At 47.1% G+C, this 23,028-nt stretch overlaps 1 protein-coding gene across 3 annotated transcripts in view; it reads right to left on the bottom strand.

Moving 5' to 3' along the window:
- The window catches only part of LOC125429270 (laminin subunit beta-1-like), an 83,446-nt gene that overhangs the window by 36,703 nt on the left and 23,715 nt on the right, over nt 1-23,028 (bottom strand). For 2 of the 3 annotated variants that reach the window (XM_048490225.1, XM_048490227.1), the window contains exons 6-17: nt 21,990-22,178; nt 20,863-20,926; nt 19,223-19,425; nt 17,090-17,210; nt 16,135-16,323; nt 15,174-15,353; nt 13,735-13,847; nt 13,557-13,636; nt 12,514-12,670; nt 11,662-11,814; nt 10,292-10,450; nt 8,660-8,781 (exon numbers count right to left, since the gene is read on the bottom strand). In XM_048490225.1, the coding sequence (XP_048346182.1) occupies nt 8,660-8,781; nt 10,292-10,450; nt 11,662-11,814; nt 12,514-12,670; nt 13,557-13,636; nt 13,735-13,847; nt 15,174-15,353; nt 16,135-16,323; nt 17,090-17,210; nt 19,223-19,425; nt 20,863-20,926; nt 21,990-22,178 (1,730 nt within the window). Of the gene's footprint in view, nt 1-8,659; nt 8,782-10,291; nt 10,451-11,661; nt 11,815-12,513; nt 12,671-13,556; nt 13,637-13,734; nt 13,848-15,173; nt 15,354-16,134; nt 16,324-17,089; nt 17,211-19,222; nt 19,426-20,862; nt 20,927-21,989; nt 22,179-23,028 lie in introns of those variants that run through there. The other variant, XM_048490228.1, reaches the window with a different exon arrangement.

Raw genomic sequence — 23,028 nt, 5'->3', positions numbered from 1 at the left:
AACAATAACAACAACAAACCACCACCACCACCACCACCATTAGGCATTGAGAGAATAAAAGAAAACAAGAAAACAAGCATTGGCAGGAAGGGGGTGGATTTAAAAGGAAAATCTGGGGAAATTTAGGGGGTGCCTGCTGTCAGGGGTGCAATTATTAAGATAGCAGCACCAACATTTCAGAGTATCTTCGCAGGTTTGGTGAAGTTTGGTTCAGGGGGTCCAAAGTTATGGACCCTCAAAGGTGTAGCCCCCATCTCCTATTAGCTCCCATTGGAAACAATGGGGGATGCGGGCACTCCCTTTGGGAGTCCATAACTTTTGACTCCCTAAACCAAACCTCACCAAACCTGGGTATATCATCAGGAAAGTCTCCCAAAAACTCCCTGAAATTTTGGTGCTGCTAGCCTAAAAACTGCACCCACTGCAGGCCAAAAACGGAAAAACACTGAAAATACAAAAAATCCCACAAATGAACCTCACAAGGGGGTGCCCTGGGCAACTGCCCACTTTGCCCAATGGGAGGAACGCCTCTGCTGACAATCCCCTTCCTTCATGGTGTAGTGATAATCCTCTTCCCAGAGTGGTGTAGTGGTTAAGAGCAGGTGGATTCTAATCTGGAGAACCGGGTTTGATTCCCCACTCCCCCTGAGTGGCAGAGGCTTATCTGGTGAACCAGATGTGTTTCCGCACTCCTACATTCCTGCTGGGTGACCTTGGGCTAGTCTCAGTTCTCTCAGAACTCTATCAGCCCCACCTATCTCTCTCAGCCTCACCTACCTCACAACAACTACCAGTTTGTTGTGGGGAGAGGAAGGGAAAAGAGCTTGTAAGCCACCTTGAGTCTCCTTGCTGGAGAGAAAGGTGGGATATAAATCCAAACTCTTCATTTCTTCTTCTTCTTCTTTTCTCCCAGACACCTTGTGAGGTAGGTGGGGCTGAGAGAGTTCGGAGAGAGTTGCGACTAGCCTAAGGTCACCCAACAGGCTTCAAGTGTAGAAGAGGGAAACAAACCCAGCTCACCAGGTGAGAGTCTGCTGCTTGAGTAGAGGAGTATGGAATCAAACCCGGTTCTCCAGATTAGAGTCAGCCATTCTTAACCACCACACTCTTCTGTGCTGATGCCCTGGAGGGCTGTTGAAAGCCACGGCACTAAGTTAGACAGACCAACAGCCTGACACGGCGGGAGGCAGCTTCATTTGTCCACATAAGTTCAACACGTTGCCTGGCACTGCCCATTGTGGCTTCCAGCAGTCCTTGTCTATGGTGTGAGTTGGCTGCTCAATTAGACTTGACGCATGGGTAACCCAACGGAGGCGGCCCTGGGAGCTAAAATAACCCCCCAAACAAATAAAAGCATGTCAAACTAGCAAAGAGGCTGACAGATTGATTCTTCTAGGTAGCAGCGCTCCTGAGAGGGCTTGCATTGTCCTTCACTGCATTCAAACTGACAAACCCCCCCCCCCCCCCCCCGGCAATATACACACCCTCTCCTGGGAGCGCATCAGCTGCCCGTACAATAGGCTAGACCGCTTTGCTTAATTCTCTATTGCTTTGTAAAAGCTCAATTAGGATTCCCTGGTCCGAATGACCCTTCACCCCTTGTCAGAATACAGAGAGAATAAAGAGAGAGAAGCAAAAGGTGGTTCCGACTTCTTCCTAGGGGCCCCCGGAGCTTTTCAAGATCATCAGAGCAAAGCTGGCCGGAGAATAAAAGCCGAACTGCCTTGAGGTTCAAAGACAATAGCGGGACAGCCAGTCTCCGCACAAACAAGGGAAACAGTCCTCTGCCGCTGTCTTAGCACGATAATGAGCTTTGTGCTCGTTAACTTTTTAAAACGAGAGCTAGAAACCGCTTCCTTCAGAGCACAAACTACAATAAACAGAACATCAACTGTCAAGAAAGACTCGCTACTTTTTTTGACTGAGGTTTTTAGTTTAGTTTAGTTTCCAGTGACCTCTACAAATGTGTATGCATGAGAGCAAGGATGGGCAGACCTGTAAAGAAACAATGTTTTAAAAACCCCTCCTTTTAAAAACCCTGCATAATGGCACAGGTCTAGGTGGACTGGCCTCTTGTTACACAAGATACTGTAGGAACTGACAAATAACCATTTTACTCATTCAATTGAGAAGAAGAAAAGTTTGGATTTATATCCCCCCTTTCTCTCCTGTAAGGAGACTCAAAGGGGCTTACAAACTCCTTGCCCTTCCCCCCTCACAACAAACACTCTGTGAGGTAGGTGGGGCTGAGAGAGCTCCATAGAGCTGTGACTAGCCCAAGGTCACCCAGCTGGCGTGTGTGGGAGTGAACAGGCTAATCCGAATTCCCCAGATAAGCCTCCACAGCTCAGGCGGCAGAGCAGGGAATCAAACCCGGTTCCTCCAGATTAGAATGCACCTGCTCTTAACCACTACGCCACTGCTGTTCTGTTGAAAGCAGAACAGGAGTACATGAGGTGGGTGTGAATTTGGTGGTGGTGGAGGGGGGCAATGTTCCTTGAATGCCAGTAAAACCAGCTTCCCCAGCGAAGGGGGCATACCAGGAAGGGAAGTAGCTTGTATCACCAGTTACCAACAGATCTGAAGATGCAGTGATTTCTTCTCCCCAAAAGATTCTGTTCCTGCTCTAACAGGATGCCAATACCGACTGTTCCCCCCACCCCACCCCTCCCCGGGCTGTAGCAAAGCGTGGCATGGCAGAGACAATCCTCATCTCGGAAGGATGGTGGTGCTGCTGCCCCTCATTAGGATTTCTGCTTCTGGGCTTTCTCCTATGAAAGTCTGCACGTCATTAAAAAGGCACTCTTGCCAGCTGCGGTGCTTCTGAGGGGGCCGGGACAGGCAGTGGGAGGAAAGGAACCCTGCCCCCATGGACCCTGCGCCTTGAAATTGCCAATGAGGAGTCACTTGTGTTACCGCCAGGAAAATAGGAAAAATATTTTCCTGAGCCCATCGCTGAACTACACTGGCTAAGGATCAGAGCAAAGAGACCAGTGTTGTCCAAAAGTCTCCATAAGGCCTGGAAAGGACGTGTATATATGAATGTGCTGATGTTTCACATGGTTTCCTTCTTGCCTATGTGCCTTTTAAGATGTAATATAAGCCCCTCAGTGTTGGATGTATTATCTGCCAAATGTTTAGGATTATACTTTAGCTAGGTTCTCCAGTTGATTTAAGGTTTTGTTACTGTTAATCTAGGATATGTATTGTCGAAGGCTTTCACGGCCGGAATCCTTTAAGAGGCCTGTTGCAGGGCCTGTTGTTGTTATTATGCTACGTTCAGCAAAGGATAAGAGGGATCCTTTAGCTACTGCAGGAGTCTATCGCATACCATGCAGCTGTGGACAAGTCTACATAGGAACCACCAAACGCAGTGCACAGACACGTATCAAAGAACATGAAAGGCACTGCAGACTATTTCAGCCAGAAAAATCAGCAATAGCAGAACACATGATAAACCAACCTGGACATAGAATATTATTTGAAAAAACAGAAATTCTGGACCACTCTGAAAGCCACTACGTCAGACTACACAGAGAAGCAATTGAAATCCATAAGCACATTGGACAATTTTAACAGGAAGGAAGAAACTATGAAAATATGATAAGACAGAACTTGGTTGCCACTGTTGAAAAATACTTCGGTCAAGTCTGTGTAAACCCAGCTCCACACAAACACAGGGATGACCATAGACCAAAAGAAACAAAGAGCCAAGATACTTCTATTCAGATGCTCCCACCAGTGACCTTGCTATCTACAGGGGTTACTCCCAGGCTATAGTCTTCATTGTTACTCATATACTTCCTATTCAGATGCCCTCAACTATTGACCTGGATTTTTGTCAGCCTTTTGTTACGTCACAGTCAAGGTTTCCCACCCACCCTGGACACTCCAACAGATATATACTCCCACTTGCTTTTCCCAACATCAGATCCTCTGAAGATGCCAGCCACAGATGCAGGCGAAACGTCAGGAGAGAATGCTGCTAGAACACGGCCATACAGCCCGGAAACCACACAGCACCCAAATCTAGGATATCTTGCTTATATGTATATGTGCTTGTACTGTATTGGAGGTTCTTTAAGATTTCCTCTAATGTTTAAGTTTAGAAATGTTATTTTAGATATCTGTATCTGTTGAAAAAAACCCAGCAGCTTGTAACAGCTGATATTAAGGGACCAAGGAAAGCTAGCCTTGGAATTCAGTTTAGACCAATAACACCCAGTATTAGAATCTCTTTAGCAAAAACAAAGAACCCCTTTGGATTTGGCTAAATTGAATCTAATGACGGCACCCTTCAGATATCCCAGCCATTGAAAGAACGTGCTAAGATCACCCATTGGACCATTTGAACTTTCTTTTGTTGCAGGACTGAGGCGTATTGGAAGACAGCTCCATCTGATAAACTAGATACCTGGCAATGCGTTCAACAGTCTTCATCCCAGTTTTATGAATGGACACTCTTCAACCCCTTCTGGCGCGCTTATCAGTAAAGAGTCTCGGCTGGAAGACATACGCCTGACAGCGAGATCTCACAGATCCCATTTCACAAAGTTGTAATTGTACCTTTTCTTTTATGTGTTGATGTTTCTTTATTGTTGCAAGGTAAGGGACTTGCCCCCTTACCTGCCCCTTTGCACCCTTTGATCTGTGTGTATAAAAGTTCTAGTGCTTGGCTACAAGAGTGCGATTCCCCTGCCTGACCTGTAGCAACCACTTCCAAATAAAAATACTTTGCTTTTGAAGAACAATCGGCTTCCTCAGCGCCACCACGTTGCCTGGAGCTGGAAATCACACTTAATGTTACCCCGGTGCAGCAGCGGTAACACTTGCTAATTTCTAATGGTTTCTGGGAAGGTAATTGAGAGAGAGTGGTGTTAGGAGCAGCTTCAAGGCTTTCTTTCTGGGATGAAAGCGATGTCGGCTTCGGAGCCCCTTCCAGTCCGGCTTCCGTGCTGTGCATGGGGCATACACGGAGACTGTTCTCTCATCGCCAGCTGTCACAGATACACTGCATCGTATTCAAGCTCGACCCGGGGCGGTGATCGGGCGCCGCTGGTATTGTTAGATCTTACATGGCGTTTGATGGTCTAATTACCCGCGACCTTTTGACCCACCGCCTGGCCACCAAGGTGCGGGCACTGTCGCTTCAGAAGTGGATTGCCTGCGTTTCTCCGGTGTCGGGGAAGTCCAGCAAGTGAGGTGCGGGGATCAGGCCTGCGGAAGTGCCCCGCTGATTGGCGTGTGTGTTCCCCAGGGGGCCTCTACTATCCCCCCCGCTATTTAATATCTATATGCGACCCCTGTCTCAGCAGCTTCAGTGCGGAGGTTTTTGGGGCTGACCCGCACCATCGATGCAGCTGATGACACGCCCATGGCTCATTCCTGTTGATGGATGGCGGTAGCGGTCTCCCGCCCTGCGGCTCTCCAGCACTGTTTGGCATCGGTTGCTGGATTTGGTTGGCGCAAGAGCAGGTTAAAACTGAATCCATCAAGAGCCCGGAGATCCTCTGGCTTGGCCGGGCCAGGGGTGGGACAGGATCTTCCAGCCACCCGGTGTGGGAGGGGGGTCTCATTAGAGGCGCCGACCAAGTCTGTCGCGCAGCCTGGGGGTCCACCTGGTTTTGTCTCTCTCAATGGAGACCCAGGTGGCCCATGTAACCCGGGTTGCCTTTTTTTACACCTTCGCCAGGCCCGGGCGGCTGGCTCCTTTCCTCTCCCAAAGCTGGACCTAGCCACTGTGATCCATGCAGCGGTCACCTCCAGATTGGGACTATTGTAACTCTCGCTTCCCACGCGGGTCTTCCCTTGGCGTTTGATCCGGAGACTAAAGCTGGTCCAACACGCAGCCCAGTAGCGCCAGCCGCCTACTTACAGGCAGCGCCATTTACCATCACATTCAGCCTGTGTTGCGCCAGCTGCATTGGCTCGGTGGAGTTCGGGTCATCTTCAAAGGTGCTGGTGTTGACCTTCAAGGCCCTACGCTGCCTGGGACCCTCGTGATCTTCGAGACCGCATCACCCCATATGTCCTGCGGCCTCTCCTCAGCTCGGTGGAGGCCAATTATTATGTTCCCTGGCCCCTCAATGATGCTAAGTTGCCTTCATCGGGCCAGGGCCTTTACGACCCTGGCCCCAGCCTGGTGGAACACTCTCTACCTCCGACTGTTCAATTCCTCGCGGGACCTTGGCGAAGTTCCGCAGGGCCTGCAAAGCGGAGTTGTTCCACTGGGCCTTTGGAGGGACCAGCCGCTGATATGGTGCCCCAGTTGGCCTTTCCATCTAGGCCACCACCTAATATGACGCGCTCTCCTCCCCTTTTTCCTGGGGAGAATTTTAAAGTGGGGTTGGTCGGACGCCTCTACTATTATTATCATTATGTTTGTATCGCTGTTTTAAAGATTTTAGTAATTCATTTTATTTATGCTTGTGCTGTACACCGCCCAGAGCCCCTTGGGGATGGGGCGGTATAAAAGCCGAAACAATAAATAAATAAATAAATAAATAAATAAATAAAATAATTGTGATTAAAGTACACCTGCTTGGCAGCAGACATGGGAAGCAGCCCAGGCTAACAGCAATACGTCTGATAAAGAATATTTGTGCCAAGCTATAAACTCATCATTCAGAAGGGCATCCAGGGACTGCAAGTGGGGTAAACCTCATAGGATGGAATGGTCCTACGTTTGTGCTCCCAGCATCCCCCCTGAAACTCTGCCCCAAGGTTCAAGGGTCCCCCCTGGCACAATGCTGGTTCCAGGGTGGAAGTCTATAGTGGGAGGGAGATAATTGCAGGAAATTGCTTCCACTCCTCTGATGGCAGAAATGCTCTTACACCGCTGGAAAACAAGCGTTGGCTACAAGATCTGACAGGATCTTCCGGGCTCAGAATGAGCCTCAGATTTATCAGGTGAGAATTACAATTTACAGGAATAGAAAAGGCCCCCATATTATTAGACCACTACAGTATCCAAATGGGTTTATGCCCATTTCATATCCAAATAAATATCCAAATGGGTTTATGCTGGGCAAGAGCCTTCCATCATCCTTATTCTCACAATCTTTCCTCAAAACTTTAGGAGACTCTAAATGTGAAGATTATATAACTGACAGAACTCGGGGAAAATATCCGAGAAACAAAGAACAGAAGGAGGTAGAGGGAATAAACAAATGGCAAATGTAAATAAGAAAATGGCCCTGACGTACAGCACCCTTGGAAGTATTAAGTGAAGGAATTAAAGTGAAGTACTAATATTCAGGTGAAGGAAATTGGTGGGTAATCACCTGAAAACATTAATCAAAACAGACAACAAGGAGACTTCAAGAACAAAACTCCAGCAACTCCAGCATGATAAGCAGTTTGGAAACAAATTAAAGAGGAGAAAGCAGATAATGCCATTCCCTTAGAGATTCGTAGTACCAAAATCCACCAGCACATACAGAGGGCCCTCAGCCAAACCGAAATACGAACAACTTACTAACCACAAAACACCCACAAGCTCTCTACTTAATTATAGTAAAAGCGCAGTCAATCCTATAGCAAATACGCAAATGACAGAAAAATCATTTGTTTCCTGACGGAAAATGTCAGGTGTGCCAAAACATAAACTGCAGGAGCTGGAGTACAGTATTTTCAGACCTTTCACTTATTCTGAATAGCAATTTTGAAATGAGTCTTTCCTATTTGATGGCTGTGTGGGAGGTTACTGTATTTCTGCCCATTCCACAAACCTGTGGGAGGACTCCTACTGATAAAACTTCCTATAAACCCACTGGCAGATTATGCATGTTAGATGGACAACTGGTACTTATGGCCCACATCCCTTTCCTCTGCTCAGGCTGTTTTATTTGGACAGGAGTGTCAAATAGAACTTGTGCATTGTTATGCTTGAACAGCCCCTGAAAGCCAAGCAGTGTCACCCCTGATTAGCACTTAGGAGAGAGACCGCCAGAATAAGGCCGTGGTGAATGACCTCTGTTCCTCGCTTGCCATGAAGGGCTGTAGCCAGTTGTGCTTCAACAGTACTTTATTAGGACTGAGACATTTATCTAAAATTTCACATATAAGAATTGGCTTTTCAGAAGTTGCCTGGATGTGACAGTTTCCATTTAGTATTGCATTGACATTGTGTAGCAAAATGCCTTCTAGAATAGGCTGACCAGACGTCCCGCTTTTGGCGGGACAGTCCTGCCTTAAAACAATTTGTCCCGCGTGTTTTTACAAGTGTCCTGTCACAGGGCGGGAAACGGGAGCGCCCCACAAGGCCGTGCGCTCCTGTGGCTGCGCGCCGCGCACGGCCGGCCACCTTCCCGCCCATCCCGGTTTACAAAGGTGACCATCTGGTCACCTTATTCTAGAACCTTGAGGTGATAGAAGCTGATCCTCTGAAGATGCCAGCCACAGATACATGTGAAACGTCAGGAGAAAATGCTACTAGAACACAGCCATACAGCCCGGAAACCACACAACACCCCGCTGGCCAATCCTGTTCAATCACACATTATACTCCCAGTTCAACTTCCTGGTTTGTTAACGAAACAATTAACATGGACTCTGCGCTTTTATGATGTGGGTGGTCTTGCTTGATCTCGCCTGCAGTGGGGAAGACCCCTCCCACCCCTCCTACCCGAATCAGTCAGGCTGGTTCCCTCATCATCACCTGGAACTATGAGGCAGGCTTTCCTGGTATTTCTGCTCCGAAGGCAGCACATTGCCGCAGCGAGGGCTCATGGGTAAAGCTTGTGAGCTGACACTGACGACAGCCTCCCAATCCTCTGTAGACTGAAAAGGAGAAAAAGTGGGTCTAAGGAATAGGGTGGCTGAAGATCTCCAGATGTTATGGCTGATCTCTCGGTGACAGAGATCATTCACGTGGACACAATGGCTCCTTTGGAAGGTGGATTCCCCCCCCATCACCAAGCCACACCCTCCTCAGGCTCCACCCCCAAAATCTCCAGGTATTTCTCAACCTGGAGCTGGCAACAATGCTAAGGAAGCTGGCCCAGAGGAAAGTTAGTGTCCACAGTGGAAGGCCTCGAAACCAGTCTTCTCCCCAATGCCTTCTGCTACCCTTTCCGTGGTTACAGCAATAGGCATGTCAAACTACACAAAGAACTGGCCTAGTTCAATGGTTCACAGCACAAGCAGGGGCCTACAAACTCTGACTGCAGAGTCGAAAACAGCTCTTTTAAAAAGGAAATGAAATCTTTAGGTTCAGGCCTGTTGGAGGGATAGGTGAGTTACTAAAATAATCAGAGTGCTAACCTGGATACCCCAAACTAGCCCAGTCTCACTAGATCTTGGAAGCTAAGAGGGGTCGGGTCGGCGTTGGCTGGTATTTGGGTGAGAGACTACTAAGGAACACCAGGGGCACTACACAGAGGAAGGCAAAGGACCTCCATTTGCCTACTACTGCAAAAACCCTAGGAGAGTGCCAGTCAATTGCAATTTGACAGCCCATTCTACCGCCAGAATAGCCACTATGTGAAGGAGTGTGGGGGAAGTATGGCAGGATTTTTGTGGGACTAAAGGGTATCTTAAAGATGCTTTATCAAAAGTGAAATTATACAGTAATCTAGCAGCAAACCATGAACAAATTTATGCCACAGTACTAGATTAGTAGCACAGGGTGCTCTTCGATATATTCAGAGGTGGGATCCAACTAGTTCTCACCACTTCTCTAGAAGTGGTTGCTAATTTTTTCTGAATGCCGAGAAGGGGTTACTAAAGCAACCTCCCTGCCCAATAGGGACTGGAGGTGCGTGTGTGCGGCGGCGCCACTGTTTGAATCCCACCACCATCGGAACCTGTTATTAAAATTTTTGGATCCCACCACTGGATATATTTATTACTTATTGTGAGATCCTGTACATGCCACTTCCCAATAAAGGACTCTCAACAGCCAGTGTCTGGGCTACAGAAATGTTATGGTTTATTAATCAGGATGTTGATTATCCATTATTATTGTTTGGTGGCATATTTTCACTTAAGCAAACTTTTTCTTACACTGGCTCTTGCTGTGTGCTTGGCTGATAATAATACTAATTACTATACTGTAAGGATCACGAAGATAATTTTATGCGATAGGCTCGGGGTATCTGGTTAAAGTGATATATAAATGCTAAGCGTTATTATTGGTAAAAAAGTAGACATATTCTTGCATTTATTGCAACAGCTGTCGCCACTGCACACCTTTAGCAAAGGCTGATCACAAACACCACAGATATTATCATACTCTCCCCTCCCTCCACAACAAACACAAACCCTCTGCTCTCCTGGCCCTTCCACGCACCTCTGGCTCGTAGCGCAACAGAATGTCATACTCCATGGCGTAGGGAATGTTGTCGATCTGGAAGGATAAGCCAGCTCCATCTCGGACCCGAGCAAATCCTGGGCCAGTCCATGTAATCATATGACCAGTGTGTTCACGCTGCACAACTTCCACGTCGGGCTGTGGGTAAGAACAAGGGGTCAGTGAAGCCAGAGCTGCACATTCCTCCCAGCCTTGCCCACTAGGGATGCCAGTCTCCAGGTAAGATGGGAATTACATCTCATCTCCAGACTACAGAGATCAATTCCCCTGGAAGAAAAAATCATGCTTTGGAGGGCGGTGTCAGGACCATGCCTGTCAGTGCCTGGATGTCTTGCTGTGTGGGAATTGCAAATGTTTTCCTGTAAATGCTTTCCTGTTTCCCTCTTCCCTTCCTGGCAACCTCCTGGCACCAGCTCATCTGCAAGAAGGTGTGAACGGTTCCCAGGTTCTTTGAAGCTCTGTAGTGCAAATGTTGTAGAAACTGTAAGGGACATTTGGTGTGGGGCGAAACGGGGGGGCTGAAGGATATAGGTCCTGGATCTGAGGTCTCTAGCTCAGATCCTGCTTTCTATTGTTACTCTACGCGTTGCAAGAAATAAACTGCTTTAGGACTTTCCTACGGTCTCTGTTATTTCCATGTTCGAGAGTCTGACAGGCGGACCCCATGGCCTTGTACCCGACCGACGTCCCTGTCCCCCCTGGGCTCCATTCCCAAATCTCTGGGAGTTTCCCAACCTGGACCTGGCAGCCCTACCCTCCACCCACTGTCAGGGGCCAGGGGGATCCTGGCAACCCTATTGCCCACCTGCCATCCCTGGCACCTTGAATCATAAAATGAAGCAGCCTGCTCATCGGGGGTTCCCCTAATGCTGCCAAGCCACCACAAGACATTTCTAAGGGCCAAAGGAGACAATACACATGGTACGTCAGGTTGGGGACCCCTCAACCAATCTGTAGTCACACACACATGAATCTGGAGAATGTTCCCAAGAGCTCTGGGGCCCAAGTTCGGTAGGGGAGCCCTGTGGCCGTTTCAGCTCGTGACCAGAATGGGAATCTGAAGCGCCTTCTTTCCCTATTTTGTAACTTTTTATTTTTTTTAAAAAAAGAGTCTTTTTAAAATGTAAATGTATAGAAACCAAAAATAAAATTAAAAAGGTTGCCAAAATCGTGCCCCTCCATCATGACAGTCAAACCCCCTCCGCCTCCAGCGCACAACTTTTGGACCAGTAACACCAAGTGGGCGGCCCTTGGGAGCCAGGCAGCCCACAGCTCATCTCCTCCTCTCCTTCATTCCTTGCCAACAACTTCTCTTTACCAGACTATTTAATTCTCCCTCAAACACGCACCTTTTGCTGGAGCTGCCGGGCTCGCCGGAGAGCTGCTCTCTGCTGCAGGAGCCTTGCTGTGCTGTGCTGGCGCCGCAGCCTCACTTTGCGCCCGTTCTGGACCCCGTTGTAATATTCCACACAGTCGACAGGAGCCTCCGGGCGCAGTGCGCCCTGCAACAGAGAGCAAAAGTGTGCCACAATTCCACTGCACCCTGGCATCTGTGCTTTGCACCCCTCCCTCCTCAGCCTTCCGACAACTTAAGGGGGCTTTGATAGGCTCTGTTGCTGGCAGCTGCAGAACAGGAGCGGCTGCAGGGACAAAGGAGGAAAGAGATGGAATCTCCCTATCATGTGCGGCTTGGCTGACTTGTTTGAGCCAGCTGGGTTGTTTCACCAAACTTGTTTGTTGAGAAACTCTGTGGTGGTGTGTGCCTTTTTCACCACGCTCTCCTTACTGTTTGGATGGCGCTTGCTTAGCTGTTGACTTGTAAAACCGTAAAATACACATTTGCTCAGTTGTTTATTTATTCCTTAGCTGTTTTCTTCTGTGTATATGCTGCCTTTCCAGAGTCCTCCTTGAGATAGGTTTGTTAGCATGTGTCAAGTTCTAATTCAGGATGGGAGGGAGGAGCTTGGATAACTTTCAGATCTCGTCTGGCCGTATCATTCTTATTAAAGACTGTGTGCTCCTCGTGGAACATGAAATAAATTATTTACACAAACCCCATTAAAAAAAAAGACAGCAGCTCATTTGCCTGCATGCAAACTGGAAGACCTTTCCTAGACACAGTCCCTTCTGAACACAGTCCAGGAAGTCGCATCCTCTTTCTCCAAGTCTGGTTTCCCCCTTTCCCTTCCCAATGTACTGACCGGCAGCCCATGATGAGTTGGTGGGTGGCCCATGGCATGCTCTGCCTCATACATATAGTAGTCCAGGGGCATGCAAAAAAACCCAGGCTGCACTTCGCTGCACTGGCGGCCCATGAGATTGGCACGACAAGGGCACTGCCCGTCATCCGTGGAGCACCTGGAGGCGGGTAGGAAAATAACCATTTGTCAGATAAAATAGAATCCTGACTGCTAGCGGCACTTTCAAATTATAATCAGGGTATTGTGTACTACGGGTTGATCGTTCCACTCACTGGGGGGAAATGTTGGTTTAGATGCAAAAGAAGCTTTATATATGCACTAGGATTCTTGTGCAAGCTGAAATGTGCAAGCAATTTCTGAACATTATAAGATATAGGGGGGAATGCACTGGGTACAGCACAAGATCTTGTGCAGACAGAGCTGCACTACTTATGTGCCACTTGCATACCGCTGGATGATGACCCAAGTTCTGTTCATTTTCATTTCATAACCTTTATTGGCATAAGAAGCAACAGAACAATAATACTGGTAGGAAGGAATGGTACCAAGTTCTGTTTCAATTAGTAACACACAGGTTTGTTTTATATTCCCTTTTGGAATTCTGAACACTGGGTTAACATAATGTTTCTTTTTTGACTTCTGTATAAATTGATGAGTTTTGCCAATGTGCTGTAACAAAGTCTGATTCAGAAAACAGAAAATACACAGTCATGAAGACAGTCTACCATACGGATGTACACTTTCTGCCTCTGAACCACTAGAAGCAACCTTTTCAGTCATCAGTTATACTCATGTGCAATTCTGTACTTGAAAGCATAGTGATACCTTTACAGTTGCAATGTATGTTAATGTTGTCATCAAATCTGACCATTTGCATAGGGGTCAGTTTGCAAAACAGAATGCACTTCCAGACCCGTGGCCAGTGTTGGGGGGAAATATTTACATCCAAAATAAGCAAGATGGCCATTTCTATACTAGCCCCCTTCCACTACGCAAGCAACAAGGCCCTGTTGTTCCCATCTGCTCATACATTCCGTTCCTACCTGTTGCTGTAGGCACCTCCAAAATCACAAGCGCAGCTTCGGCATCCAGCCATGTCATAACTCAGCCCCCAGTATTCAGGCTGTGGAGGAGAACGGCTGTCAAGACCGGAAGGAGATCGAATCCATAGCACAGGCAGAAGAACAAACACAGACTTTTAGCAGCACAGTGCCGACTCACCAAACACTGGTTGCAATATCGCCCAGTCACGAAACGCTTGCAGTAGCAGTCACCGCTGATGTGGTCACATGGGCTGCTGCCTGCGATGATTCCTCGAGGGTCACACCTGCAGGCTGAGAACACACATGTCAGCATTTACAGCGCAGCCTGATGCTGATCCAGCTGTGTCTGGTACAAGTCTATTCCACCAAACCCTTTTTTCTCTTGAGCCCCGCTGAGCAAGCTCAAAGGGGCCAGACTTCTGAGCTCTCCCCACTTAATGTTCCGCCCCTCACAGTTTCTGCAACCAAAGTTCTGCACATGGACTCAGGTCATCCAACTGTTTCCAATACATGTCTTGCTTTGCTTCAAATGGATACTTATACATACAGGACTAAGGCCTACTGCTGGAAAAACAGGCGGTAGCAGTGGCCAGCTGTGACCTTTCATGGTCAGAAACAATTTGGCCGCTGTGGTGCATGCCCTGGTTACAATTAGATTAAATTACTACCAGGTGCTCTACATAGGACTTCCCTTGACAAGTGGTTGGAAACTTTACTTGGTGCAGAATTCTACAGCCCACATGTTGACAGGAGTGGGTCATAGGGAATGTAACCATCCAGGCTTGACTGATCTTCACTGGCTCCCAATCTGTTTCTGGGCACAATTCAGGGTGCTTGTGTTTGACCTTTAAAAACCTGTGTGGCTTAGAATCAGCGTATCTGAAGGACCGCCTACTCCCCTTTTGACCCTACCTAACTGTCATCTTTTGAGGCCCTTTTTTGAGATCCCCTTTTTCTGAGATTAGGCAGGTAGCAATCTGAGGGACAGCCTTCTTGGCAGTGGCGTATCTACCTAGGGACAAGGGGTACCCCTTGTCCCCGGGAGCCACTCTTCTGGCCACGTGGGGGGCGCAAAATCGGCCTGCCTCGTCGTTTTTGCGTGCCTCAACCCCGTCCATGTGTCATCGAAGACCATGTGTCATCACTCAAAGACCATGAGGCAGCAGGAAGTCTCCGAGAACCCCTGACCCTGTCCATGTCAGTGACACATGGACGGGGTCGAGGCAATCAAAAATGACAAGGCAGCAGGACTTCCTGCTGCCTCCAAGCTCCCTCAACCCCACCCATGTTGCCATGGGCTCACCTTCTTTTACTGTCTTCAGTCAGTGTGTGGGACTTGTTTTGTTTCATCTGGCTTTACCTCAGTGATCTCTCCTTCCTGTCCTATGATTTGCTGTTTTTATGTTTTTGTACGTGCATTTTAGCTTAGTTTTACTTGTTTTAATGATTTTTTTTGGTTTAAATGACTTCAAGGTACATTTTATTATGTTAATTTGTTAGCCACCTTGGTGGCCCTGATGAGGGCAGAAAGTCAGGAAATAAATATTGTAAATAAATAAGGAAGGAGCTGAAAACCCGCCCCCCACAACATCACCCCAGGCAATCACCAATACTAACGCTGGCATCCCTGAGGGTCATTGCGGCTCAGTCCATAAAAGGCTTCCTTGCAGCTGTCACAGCGCATCCCCTTGACGTTCTCTTTGCAACGGCACTGCCCAGCTATCATGCCCAGCATTGCGTCGGTGTGACTGTCACACACGCCACCATCTAACGAGCCCACTGGGTCACAGTCACAAGCTTTGGGACAAAAGAGAAACAGGAAAAAATATACATTAAAGTGGACAGCAAGCATAGGGTTGGATCCTATAAAAGATTTCCACACATGCAACAGTCCTTGCATAAGCAAAATAAAAGCAACTGAATCCCTACTACTTTTACCACATGCAAAAGACACAGATCAAAGTATAATTTCAAAATTAGATTAATTGGGATCCCAACTGTTGTACATTCCATTGCTCCATATGTATATGAAATGGGGACAACATAATATCATGCTTATTTTGAACAAGGCCTGTGGGCTTCCCAGGGCTTTCCCCTTTAAACTGGATCAAAAAATCCTGGCTTTAATCTGGTAGGAAACTGGATACACCTCATTGTTCCACCTGTCACCATTTGTGGAGTGGGGGGCGTCGTCGTTCTGTAGGTAAAACTCCGGTTTCAAAATGGTGTACTCGCCATTCCACTCTGTGGCCTATAAAAGGGCTACCGTCACTTTCTCTGCCAATCCTGTAGCTACTCTCAGCAGGAAAAGTGACAGAGAGGAGGAAAATTTGGAGTGGAAGATCCGGGACCCAAGAAGGCCTTTGCAAGCCAAGGGAGGGTTTTTCGAACAACTGACAACACATCAGCTTTCCAGGTACACAGAACACTTGACCAAGCAGCACGAGAAGGCACCTAAATTTCCACTGTTCAAAGCTCTACATATTTACCAATTCAGATATATTTTGAATATACAATGGCCTAATCAATTTAATAAAAATAGCGATCTGGAGAGTGAACCGAAGGAGGCAGCACTCACGGATGCAAGCAGAGCTGGCCCGAATGTCCGCCAGAGGGTTCCGATAGTAGAAGGGCTTGCAGATCTGGCAATGGCGGCCCATGGTGTTGTGTTGACAATCGTTGCAGACTCCGCCACTGGTGTTGCCTGTGGCCAGGTACACAGCCATGTCGAAGTGACACTTGTGCGAGTGTTCGTTGCAGTTACACTCTGCGAAGCAACCAAGGACATCGTGAATTGGCAAGGCGCTACCTGACTTGTACTGATTCCAACTTCCACCCTCCATCTCTTTCCACTCACCCATCCTTCTCCTGTGACATCCTAAGTCACAGGTGTCAAACTCGTGGCCCTTCAGATGCCATGGACTACAGTTCCCATCATCCCCTGCCAGCATAATGCTGGCAGGGGCTGATGGGAACTGTAGTCCATAATGTCTGGAGGGCTGCGAGTTTAACACCTATGTCCTAAGTGATCCACCGTAGCAGCCCTTTAGTGTTGCCTAAATAATTTGTGGGGGGGAGGGGACCAGCCCGCCGTCTGACCTGCCACATTAGGGCCATTATCTCTGTCATATCTGGCACTGGCCATGTTCACATGCGTCTAATGTCTTCGGGAAACAAGAGAAATGAGCCACCACTAGCTAGGATCCATGGCAGGGCCCAGAAAAAGGCTTGTTTGCCACTGTGAATAGGAAGCAGTACAGGGCAAAAGGAGGGAGGGGCTGAAGGATCCTCTCCTCCTCACATCCCTTTTGAGAATTTCCTCCATTGTAAATATCTAAATGGCACTGCCTTGCCCATTAGCCTTTGCAGCTATACTGGTCTCTTCTACATTCCCAGACAAATTTGAAACAATGGGTGCTACAGTTTTTAACATAGTGCCCCCCCTCTTCCAGGGTTAAATGTACTTCCATTGGTTCCCACAGCTCCACCTCAAGGGTAGATCCATGTGAACATAAAAACTCAGTGTTTCTCACCCTGGCAGGCATGCGGATTGTAGGCCTCAGCTGGTCTCCATGGCAACTCCTGGTAGAAGTCCTTGCAGAGCTCACAGTTGAGGCCCTTGGTGTGATGTTTGCACACGCACCGTCCATGGATCTGGGGCAGAGGAGACAGGGGAGGGGGCATTCAGAGCCGGTCTAGTGGCCTGGCTCAATAGGATCTGAGTAGGTTGCCACACAGTATGGAGATTTTAAAAGGTCCTATGAGCCCAAGAGTTAAATAGTGGCTGATGATCATATAATTGGGGGGAGGGGTGGTTGGAAATTTGTACAACTGCAGACCTGCAACAGTCTAGTACCGTGGTGGCGAACCTATGGCACTCCAGATGTTCATGGACTACAATTCCCATCAGCCCTAATTGGCCATGCTGGCAGGGGCTGATGGGAATTGTAGTCCATGAATATCTGGAGTGCCATAGATTCGCCACCACTGGTCTAGTACATAGGTGTCAAACTCACGGCCCTCCAGATTTTATGGACTACAGCATGATGCTGGCAGGGGATGATGGGAACTGTAGTCCACAACATCTGGAGGGCCGTGAGTTTGACACCTGTGGTCTAGTACTATCTGTTAGGGTTGCCAATTCTGATTTGGGAATTTCCTGGAGATTTAGGGGTGGAACAAGGGGAGGGTGAGGTTTGGGGAGGTAGTTCGGTAAGCAGCCCTTTTCTCAACAGGAACTAATCTCTGACATCTGGAGATCAGCTGTAACTCTCCGAGATCTCCAGGCCTTACCTGGAGGTTGGCAACCCTAGAATTTGCAGAATCTCCCCTCCTCTTATATTGTAGCCCTGATGTTTATGTATAATAAATAATTCTGAAAAAAACAATTTTCTTCAAAAGCCTTTTTTAAACCAGAAAGAGGCTGGGCAGAATTTCCTTTGGGTATGTTTGGATTCCTCTTTTGCTCAACAAAAACTAGCCCCATGTCTAATACAATTACTGTGTACAAAATACAGCTCTTTTCATCTCCGCTACTTTCCCCTACTGACAAAAAGCACAGATTAACAGGTCAGAAGGAGTCATTCACATATATCTGTGAGGACAGTTTAAGAGGAAAACCGTGTTCGTCTGCAATAGAAGAGCTAATATGAGTCCAATGTCTCCTTGGAGACCATCAAGGTTTCCAGTGCATACGTTTTCAAGAGTCAGAGGAATGGAGATCCATGAATCCTTCTGGATAGAAGCACTCGGGGTTCTTCTCCATTCTGACTTGTATCTGACAAAGGGAGCTTTGACTCTCAAAAACATTTACCCTGAAAATCTCTAAAGTGATACTGGGACTCAAATCTACCATATCTATGAGGAGCAAATTTTGTTTCAATTACTGAATTTATACTCCCAGGATCAAATGGAGTTTTTACTTAAGGTGACCAGATGGTCACCTTTGTGAACCGGGACGGGCAGTGGTAGAGTGGGCGGTTTGCGTGCGCTTGAACTAGCAGCTACAAGAAGCGCATCGGTGACGCTTCTGGGCGCTCCCGCTTCCCCGGCCAGACAGGGCAGGAAACGGGAGGAGCACCCAGAAGGCTGTAAGCTCCCTGCAAGTGGCCACGCAGTGGCTGGAGGCTGCCACACCTGCTAGCTCTATACCTAGAAGGCGAGATGCGGCAGCCTTCCAAAAATCAGGAACACTTGAAATAACCCGGCAAGGACAGAATTGTTTATAAGGCGGGACTGTCCTGCCAAAAGCGGGACGTCTGGTCAGCCTATTTTTATTGCAGTAGGCTAGATTATTTGCATATACTATACTTTTTGGGGGGGATCTCACTTCATAAGCAGAAACTCCCATCAGGCTCTGGTTTGCAGGCCCCCAACTGAAAAAGCTTGCTCCCTGATACTTATGAAACCGTTTGAGGGAACAACTCAGATATAGAATACCTGTCTGCATGCAGAAAATCCCTTACTCACTCTCTACAGACAGTAGGCAATCAGAAAAAAAACTTTCTGTGCATTAAATCTTGGAGGCCCCCTACAGATAGAGTAGACAAATGCTGAGCTAGATGCATCCACAATATAAGCAACTTCCAGCAAATTTTTGCCCCATGCCTTGTTTTCTTATTGCTGCTATACCGTTTTCGCTTCTCCTTGCCCCGCCAGTGCCTTACCATGCCCTCGACTCTGCTCGACACTCCAGCCAGAGGGGCACACTCTGAGGCATGCCCGTAGCAGAAGCAGCTCCCACGCAGCACCATCTCGTATACAGCATAGTAGTATTTCTGCAGCACCTGATGCCGGGAGTCCAGCAGGTTGTCGCCCAGAGTGTGAAGTTTGGTGAAGTTCACCCGTAGGTTAGTGACTCGTAATAGATCTGGTGAGGAGGGAGGGTTAGGGAGGCATTGCTGGTGCAGAGCACCCAGGATCCCTGCTTAGGACATCCTGGGAACAACCTAAAACCTGCACCCCCTTCTCAACTTGCTGACATTCCATCCAGGGCTTCTTTTCTTGCATCCCATCTATATGTATTAGGGATGTCATCCTCCAGATGGGACCTGAGCATCCTCCAGAATTATAGCTCATCTCCAAACTACAGACATCAGTTCCCCTGGAGAAAATGGATTCTTTGGAGGGTGGATGCTATGGCATTATACCCCATTGAGCCCCCTGTCTTCCCCAGGCTCCATCCCTAACTCTCTAGGAGTTTCCCAACCTGGAACTGACAAACCTACTTCCCCTTCCTCCACTGGGGGCCAGAAGGGACCTGGCAATTCTAATATGTGTTAGGGTAGCAACCTTAATTTATTGGCCAACTGACCCATCAGTGAGCTAAGGGCACACGGGCTTACTGTACAAAGTGTTACTAAGGCAAATAATGATAAAGAAAATGTTAGAGGCAGACTTTCCATTCTAGCAATTAGCGGCACCTTTGGCTTATTCAACTATGAAGAAGAAGAAGAAGAAGAAGAAGAAGAAGAAGAAGAAGAAGAAGAAGAAGAAGAAGAAGAAGAAGAAGAAGAAGAAGAAGAAGAAGAAGAAGAAGAAGAAGAAGAAGAAGAAGCATATGAAGAAGAAGAAGAAGAAGAGGAGGAGGAGGAGGGAGGAGGAGGGAGGAGGAGTTTGGATTTATATCCCCCCCTCTCCTCCTGCAGAAGACCTCAAAGGTAAGCCATACAATCTCCTTTGCCCTTCCCCCTCACAACAAAACACCCTGTGAGGTAGGTGGGAGCTGAGAGAGCTCCGAGTAGGCTGTGACTCAGCCCAAGGTCACCCAGTTGGCATGTGTGGGGAGTGCACAGGCTAATCTGAATTCCCCAGATAAAGCCTCCCACAGCCTCGAAGCCCGATGGCAGAGCTGGGAATCAAACCCGGTTCCTCCAGATTAGATACACGAGCTCTTAACCTCCTATGCCACTGCTGCTCCACAGAGGCCTATAATGTGTAAATTTGTGTAAATTTTAAAAACTAAAATCAATCAACTGTTTAAAAGGCAGATTGTTAAACTAAATATCTTTAAAACAGGGCTGCTCTGGTGCTAGTAAAGACTCTGCATATACTATCTTGATGCTTTGTTTCTGTTCTACCCTCTGTCTCTTTCTCTGCAGGAGTCCTGTGTGTCGTTTCCCTTCCCCTATTCCTCCACATGAAGACACGGCACTGTGGTGATCACTCATATCCTAGATGTCATATATCTGTACAAGTACAACTCCTCATAATACCTGCCCATTTTTCTCAATGCCTTTGCAGTCCCAGAAATAAGGATCATCTTCCCCTCCCTTCCTCTTTTCTTGTCCTCCTGTAACAATCATACCTTGGATTTCTCGGCTGTAAGGATCCTCTACTTTTACAGCTGGGTCCAGAACTTTGAAAATCACCTGTAGGTTCAAGCGAGAGGGAATGTCTTTTCTTAGCAGTTGATATAGTACAGCAACTTCCTTCAAAACTCCCAGGACAGGGTACCAAATAATTAGGCCTCATGCCATCTCTAGAACTTTCCCGCGAAATTTGATTGCTGACAAATAAAAAAAAATGAGTTCAGAGTGATTTTTACTTGTCAACGATCAAGTTTTTACCCCATAATTCCCTGGAGCTCATGGAACCACATGGGGTTATCACATTTTATTTTGTGAGATGTATTAGACTGAGAGATTGTGACAGGCCCAAGTTCACTGTAAAATCAGAGATATAAATAAAGTCTGTTATAGACTTTATATCTGTAAGGTAAAATGGAGAGCAATCGAAATGTGCGCTTAAAAGTGCATGTAAGTTAGACCCTGAGTATACTATCCATTTGTCAGTACCATTATCTGAAACATTTGAAGTAACTGTACCATCTAAGGAATGTGAGTAACATCTAAGCAAACTGAAAATGAACAAACTTATTAAGTCGGTGCCTGAAACAAAAAACTGATCAGTCTCTGCCAAAGCTCTTTTGTGTATATATTTCTCCTGTCTTATCTCTTCCTTCCCTTCAAGTTATTTGCCATTCCAATCTCCTCCCTGTCATTCATTCATTCATTCATTCATTCATTCATTCATTCATTCATTCATTCATTTACATTTCTATCCAGCCCTTTCCCAAAGGGCTGTTAATAAAGGCTGGTTATGCACAAAGTGTCTGCTGTGCAACAGGGGCGAATGTCCATCGCAGCAAGGTTTCTTGTATGGACATATTTCCTCAAGCCTCGTTTTCATTTTCCATTCTCTCTCCAAGACTTTCACAACCTGGGTCTGGTAACCCTACCCATCTTGTTCCACAGGGGGCCCTCCCAACCCTCTGCTCCCCAAGTCTGCCTTCCCTTGGTCCCACCCCACAAATCGCTAGGAATTTCCCAAGCTGGAGTTGCCAGCCCTATCTCCAGTCACAAAACTACACACATTTAATCTTCATTTTTAAAGAGTAGAACATGAATCGCCCTCCAGCAGAGATATACTGACCTCACCATGGCTAGAGGGCTCAATCTCAGAGTATCGCTGGTCACAGACTGCCTGGTTGACATGTGTTGGGATCTGCGTGGGGACTCCAGGGAACAGTTTGGAGCAATTGAAGGCAAAATAGCGGTAAACCTTCCAGGTGTGCCCGAAATCTGACGAACGTTCGATCAACATGGCTGCTGGGCGGAATGTCTGGAGGAGAAAGAAGGAGAGAGCCGAGCTGCAACTTTCCCTCTGAAGCTAAAAAAAAGGACATTTCCCCCCAAAACTTTAAATAAAAATTCCAACATTTTCAAAGGAAGACACTTGTGTGTAAGGAATGGCCTCCTGAGTGCCTGTTCAAGCAGTTTTTCATCCCCATGTCTGATGTTAGGGCATGTGTGCAAAAAACAAAACAGAATTTTAAAGGTGCTTGGATTTTTTTTCACTTGAGCAAAGGTCATGCAGGAAGATTGCTTTAATAGACAGTTGGAAAAATATAAAGATCGAGAAATACATGGAGTTGGAAAGAAAAGTGATATTGAAATGGTATAGAACACCAAAACAACTAGCACATATGATTAAAGGACTCAGTCCTAAATGCTGGCACTGCGGAGACCAGGAGGCATATTATAGCCATATGTGGACGGAAGGTATAGAAGTGAAAAATTTTGGACAAACCGTGAATGTTATATATCGAAGAAACGGTGACATTTGAATATTGGGATAAATAACGATTTCATGTTCATGGGTGTAATGGCGGAAAGAAGGGTAGATAAAAAATATAGCGATGTGTATAAAATAATGATCAAAGCAGCACAGGCAACAATAGCTTTAGGCTGGAAAGAAAAGAAAAAATGGACAATCCAGAAATGGTTGGAATATATCTGGGAACAAGTGACACTGGACATTTTCGATATAATAACAAAAAAAAACCTGTGGCAAGATAAACAGAGTGAAATTCTGAAGATATGGACAATATTTGCGGACTGGATGAAAGGATCTGGAGTCAATGAGGAGATATGGGAGAAGAGATTACAAAGAATGAACTTACTGCTGTTTG

The sequence above is a fragment of the Sphaerodactylus townsendi genome, linkage group LG03 (genome assembly GCF_021028975.2).
Source record: "Sphaerodactylus townsendi isolate TG3544 linkage group LG03, MPM_Stown_v2.3, whole genome shotgun sequence".
Classification (NCBI taxonomy): domain Eukaryota; kingdom Metazoa; phylum Chordata; class Lepidosauria; order Squamata; family Sphaerodactylidae; genus Sphaerodactylus; species Sphaerodactylus townsendi.
Note: the sequence above shows the minus strand (reverse complement) of the source record. Positions and strands in the feature narration are given on the sequence as shown.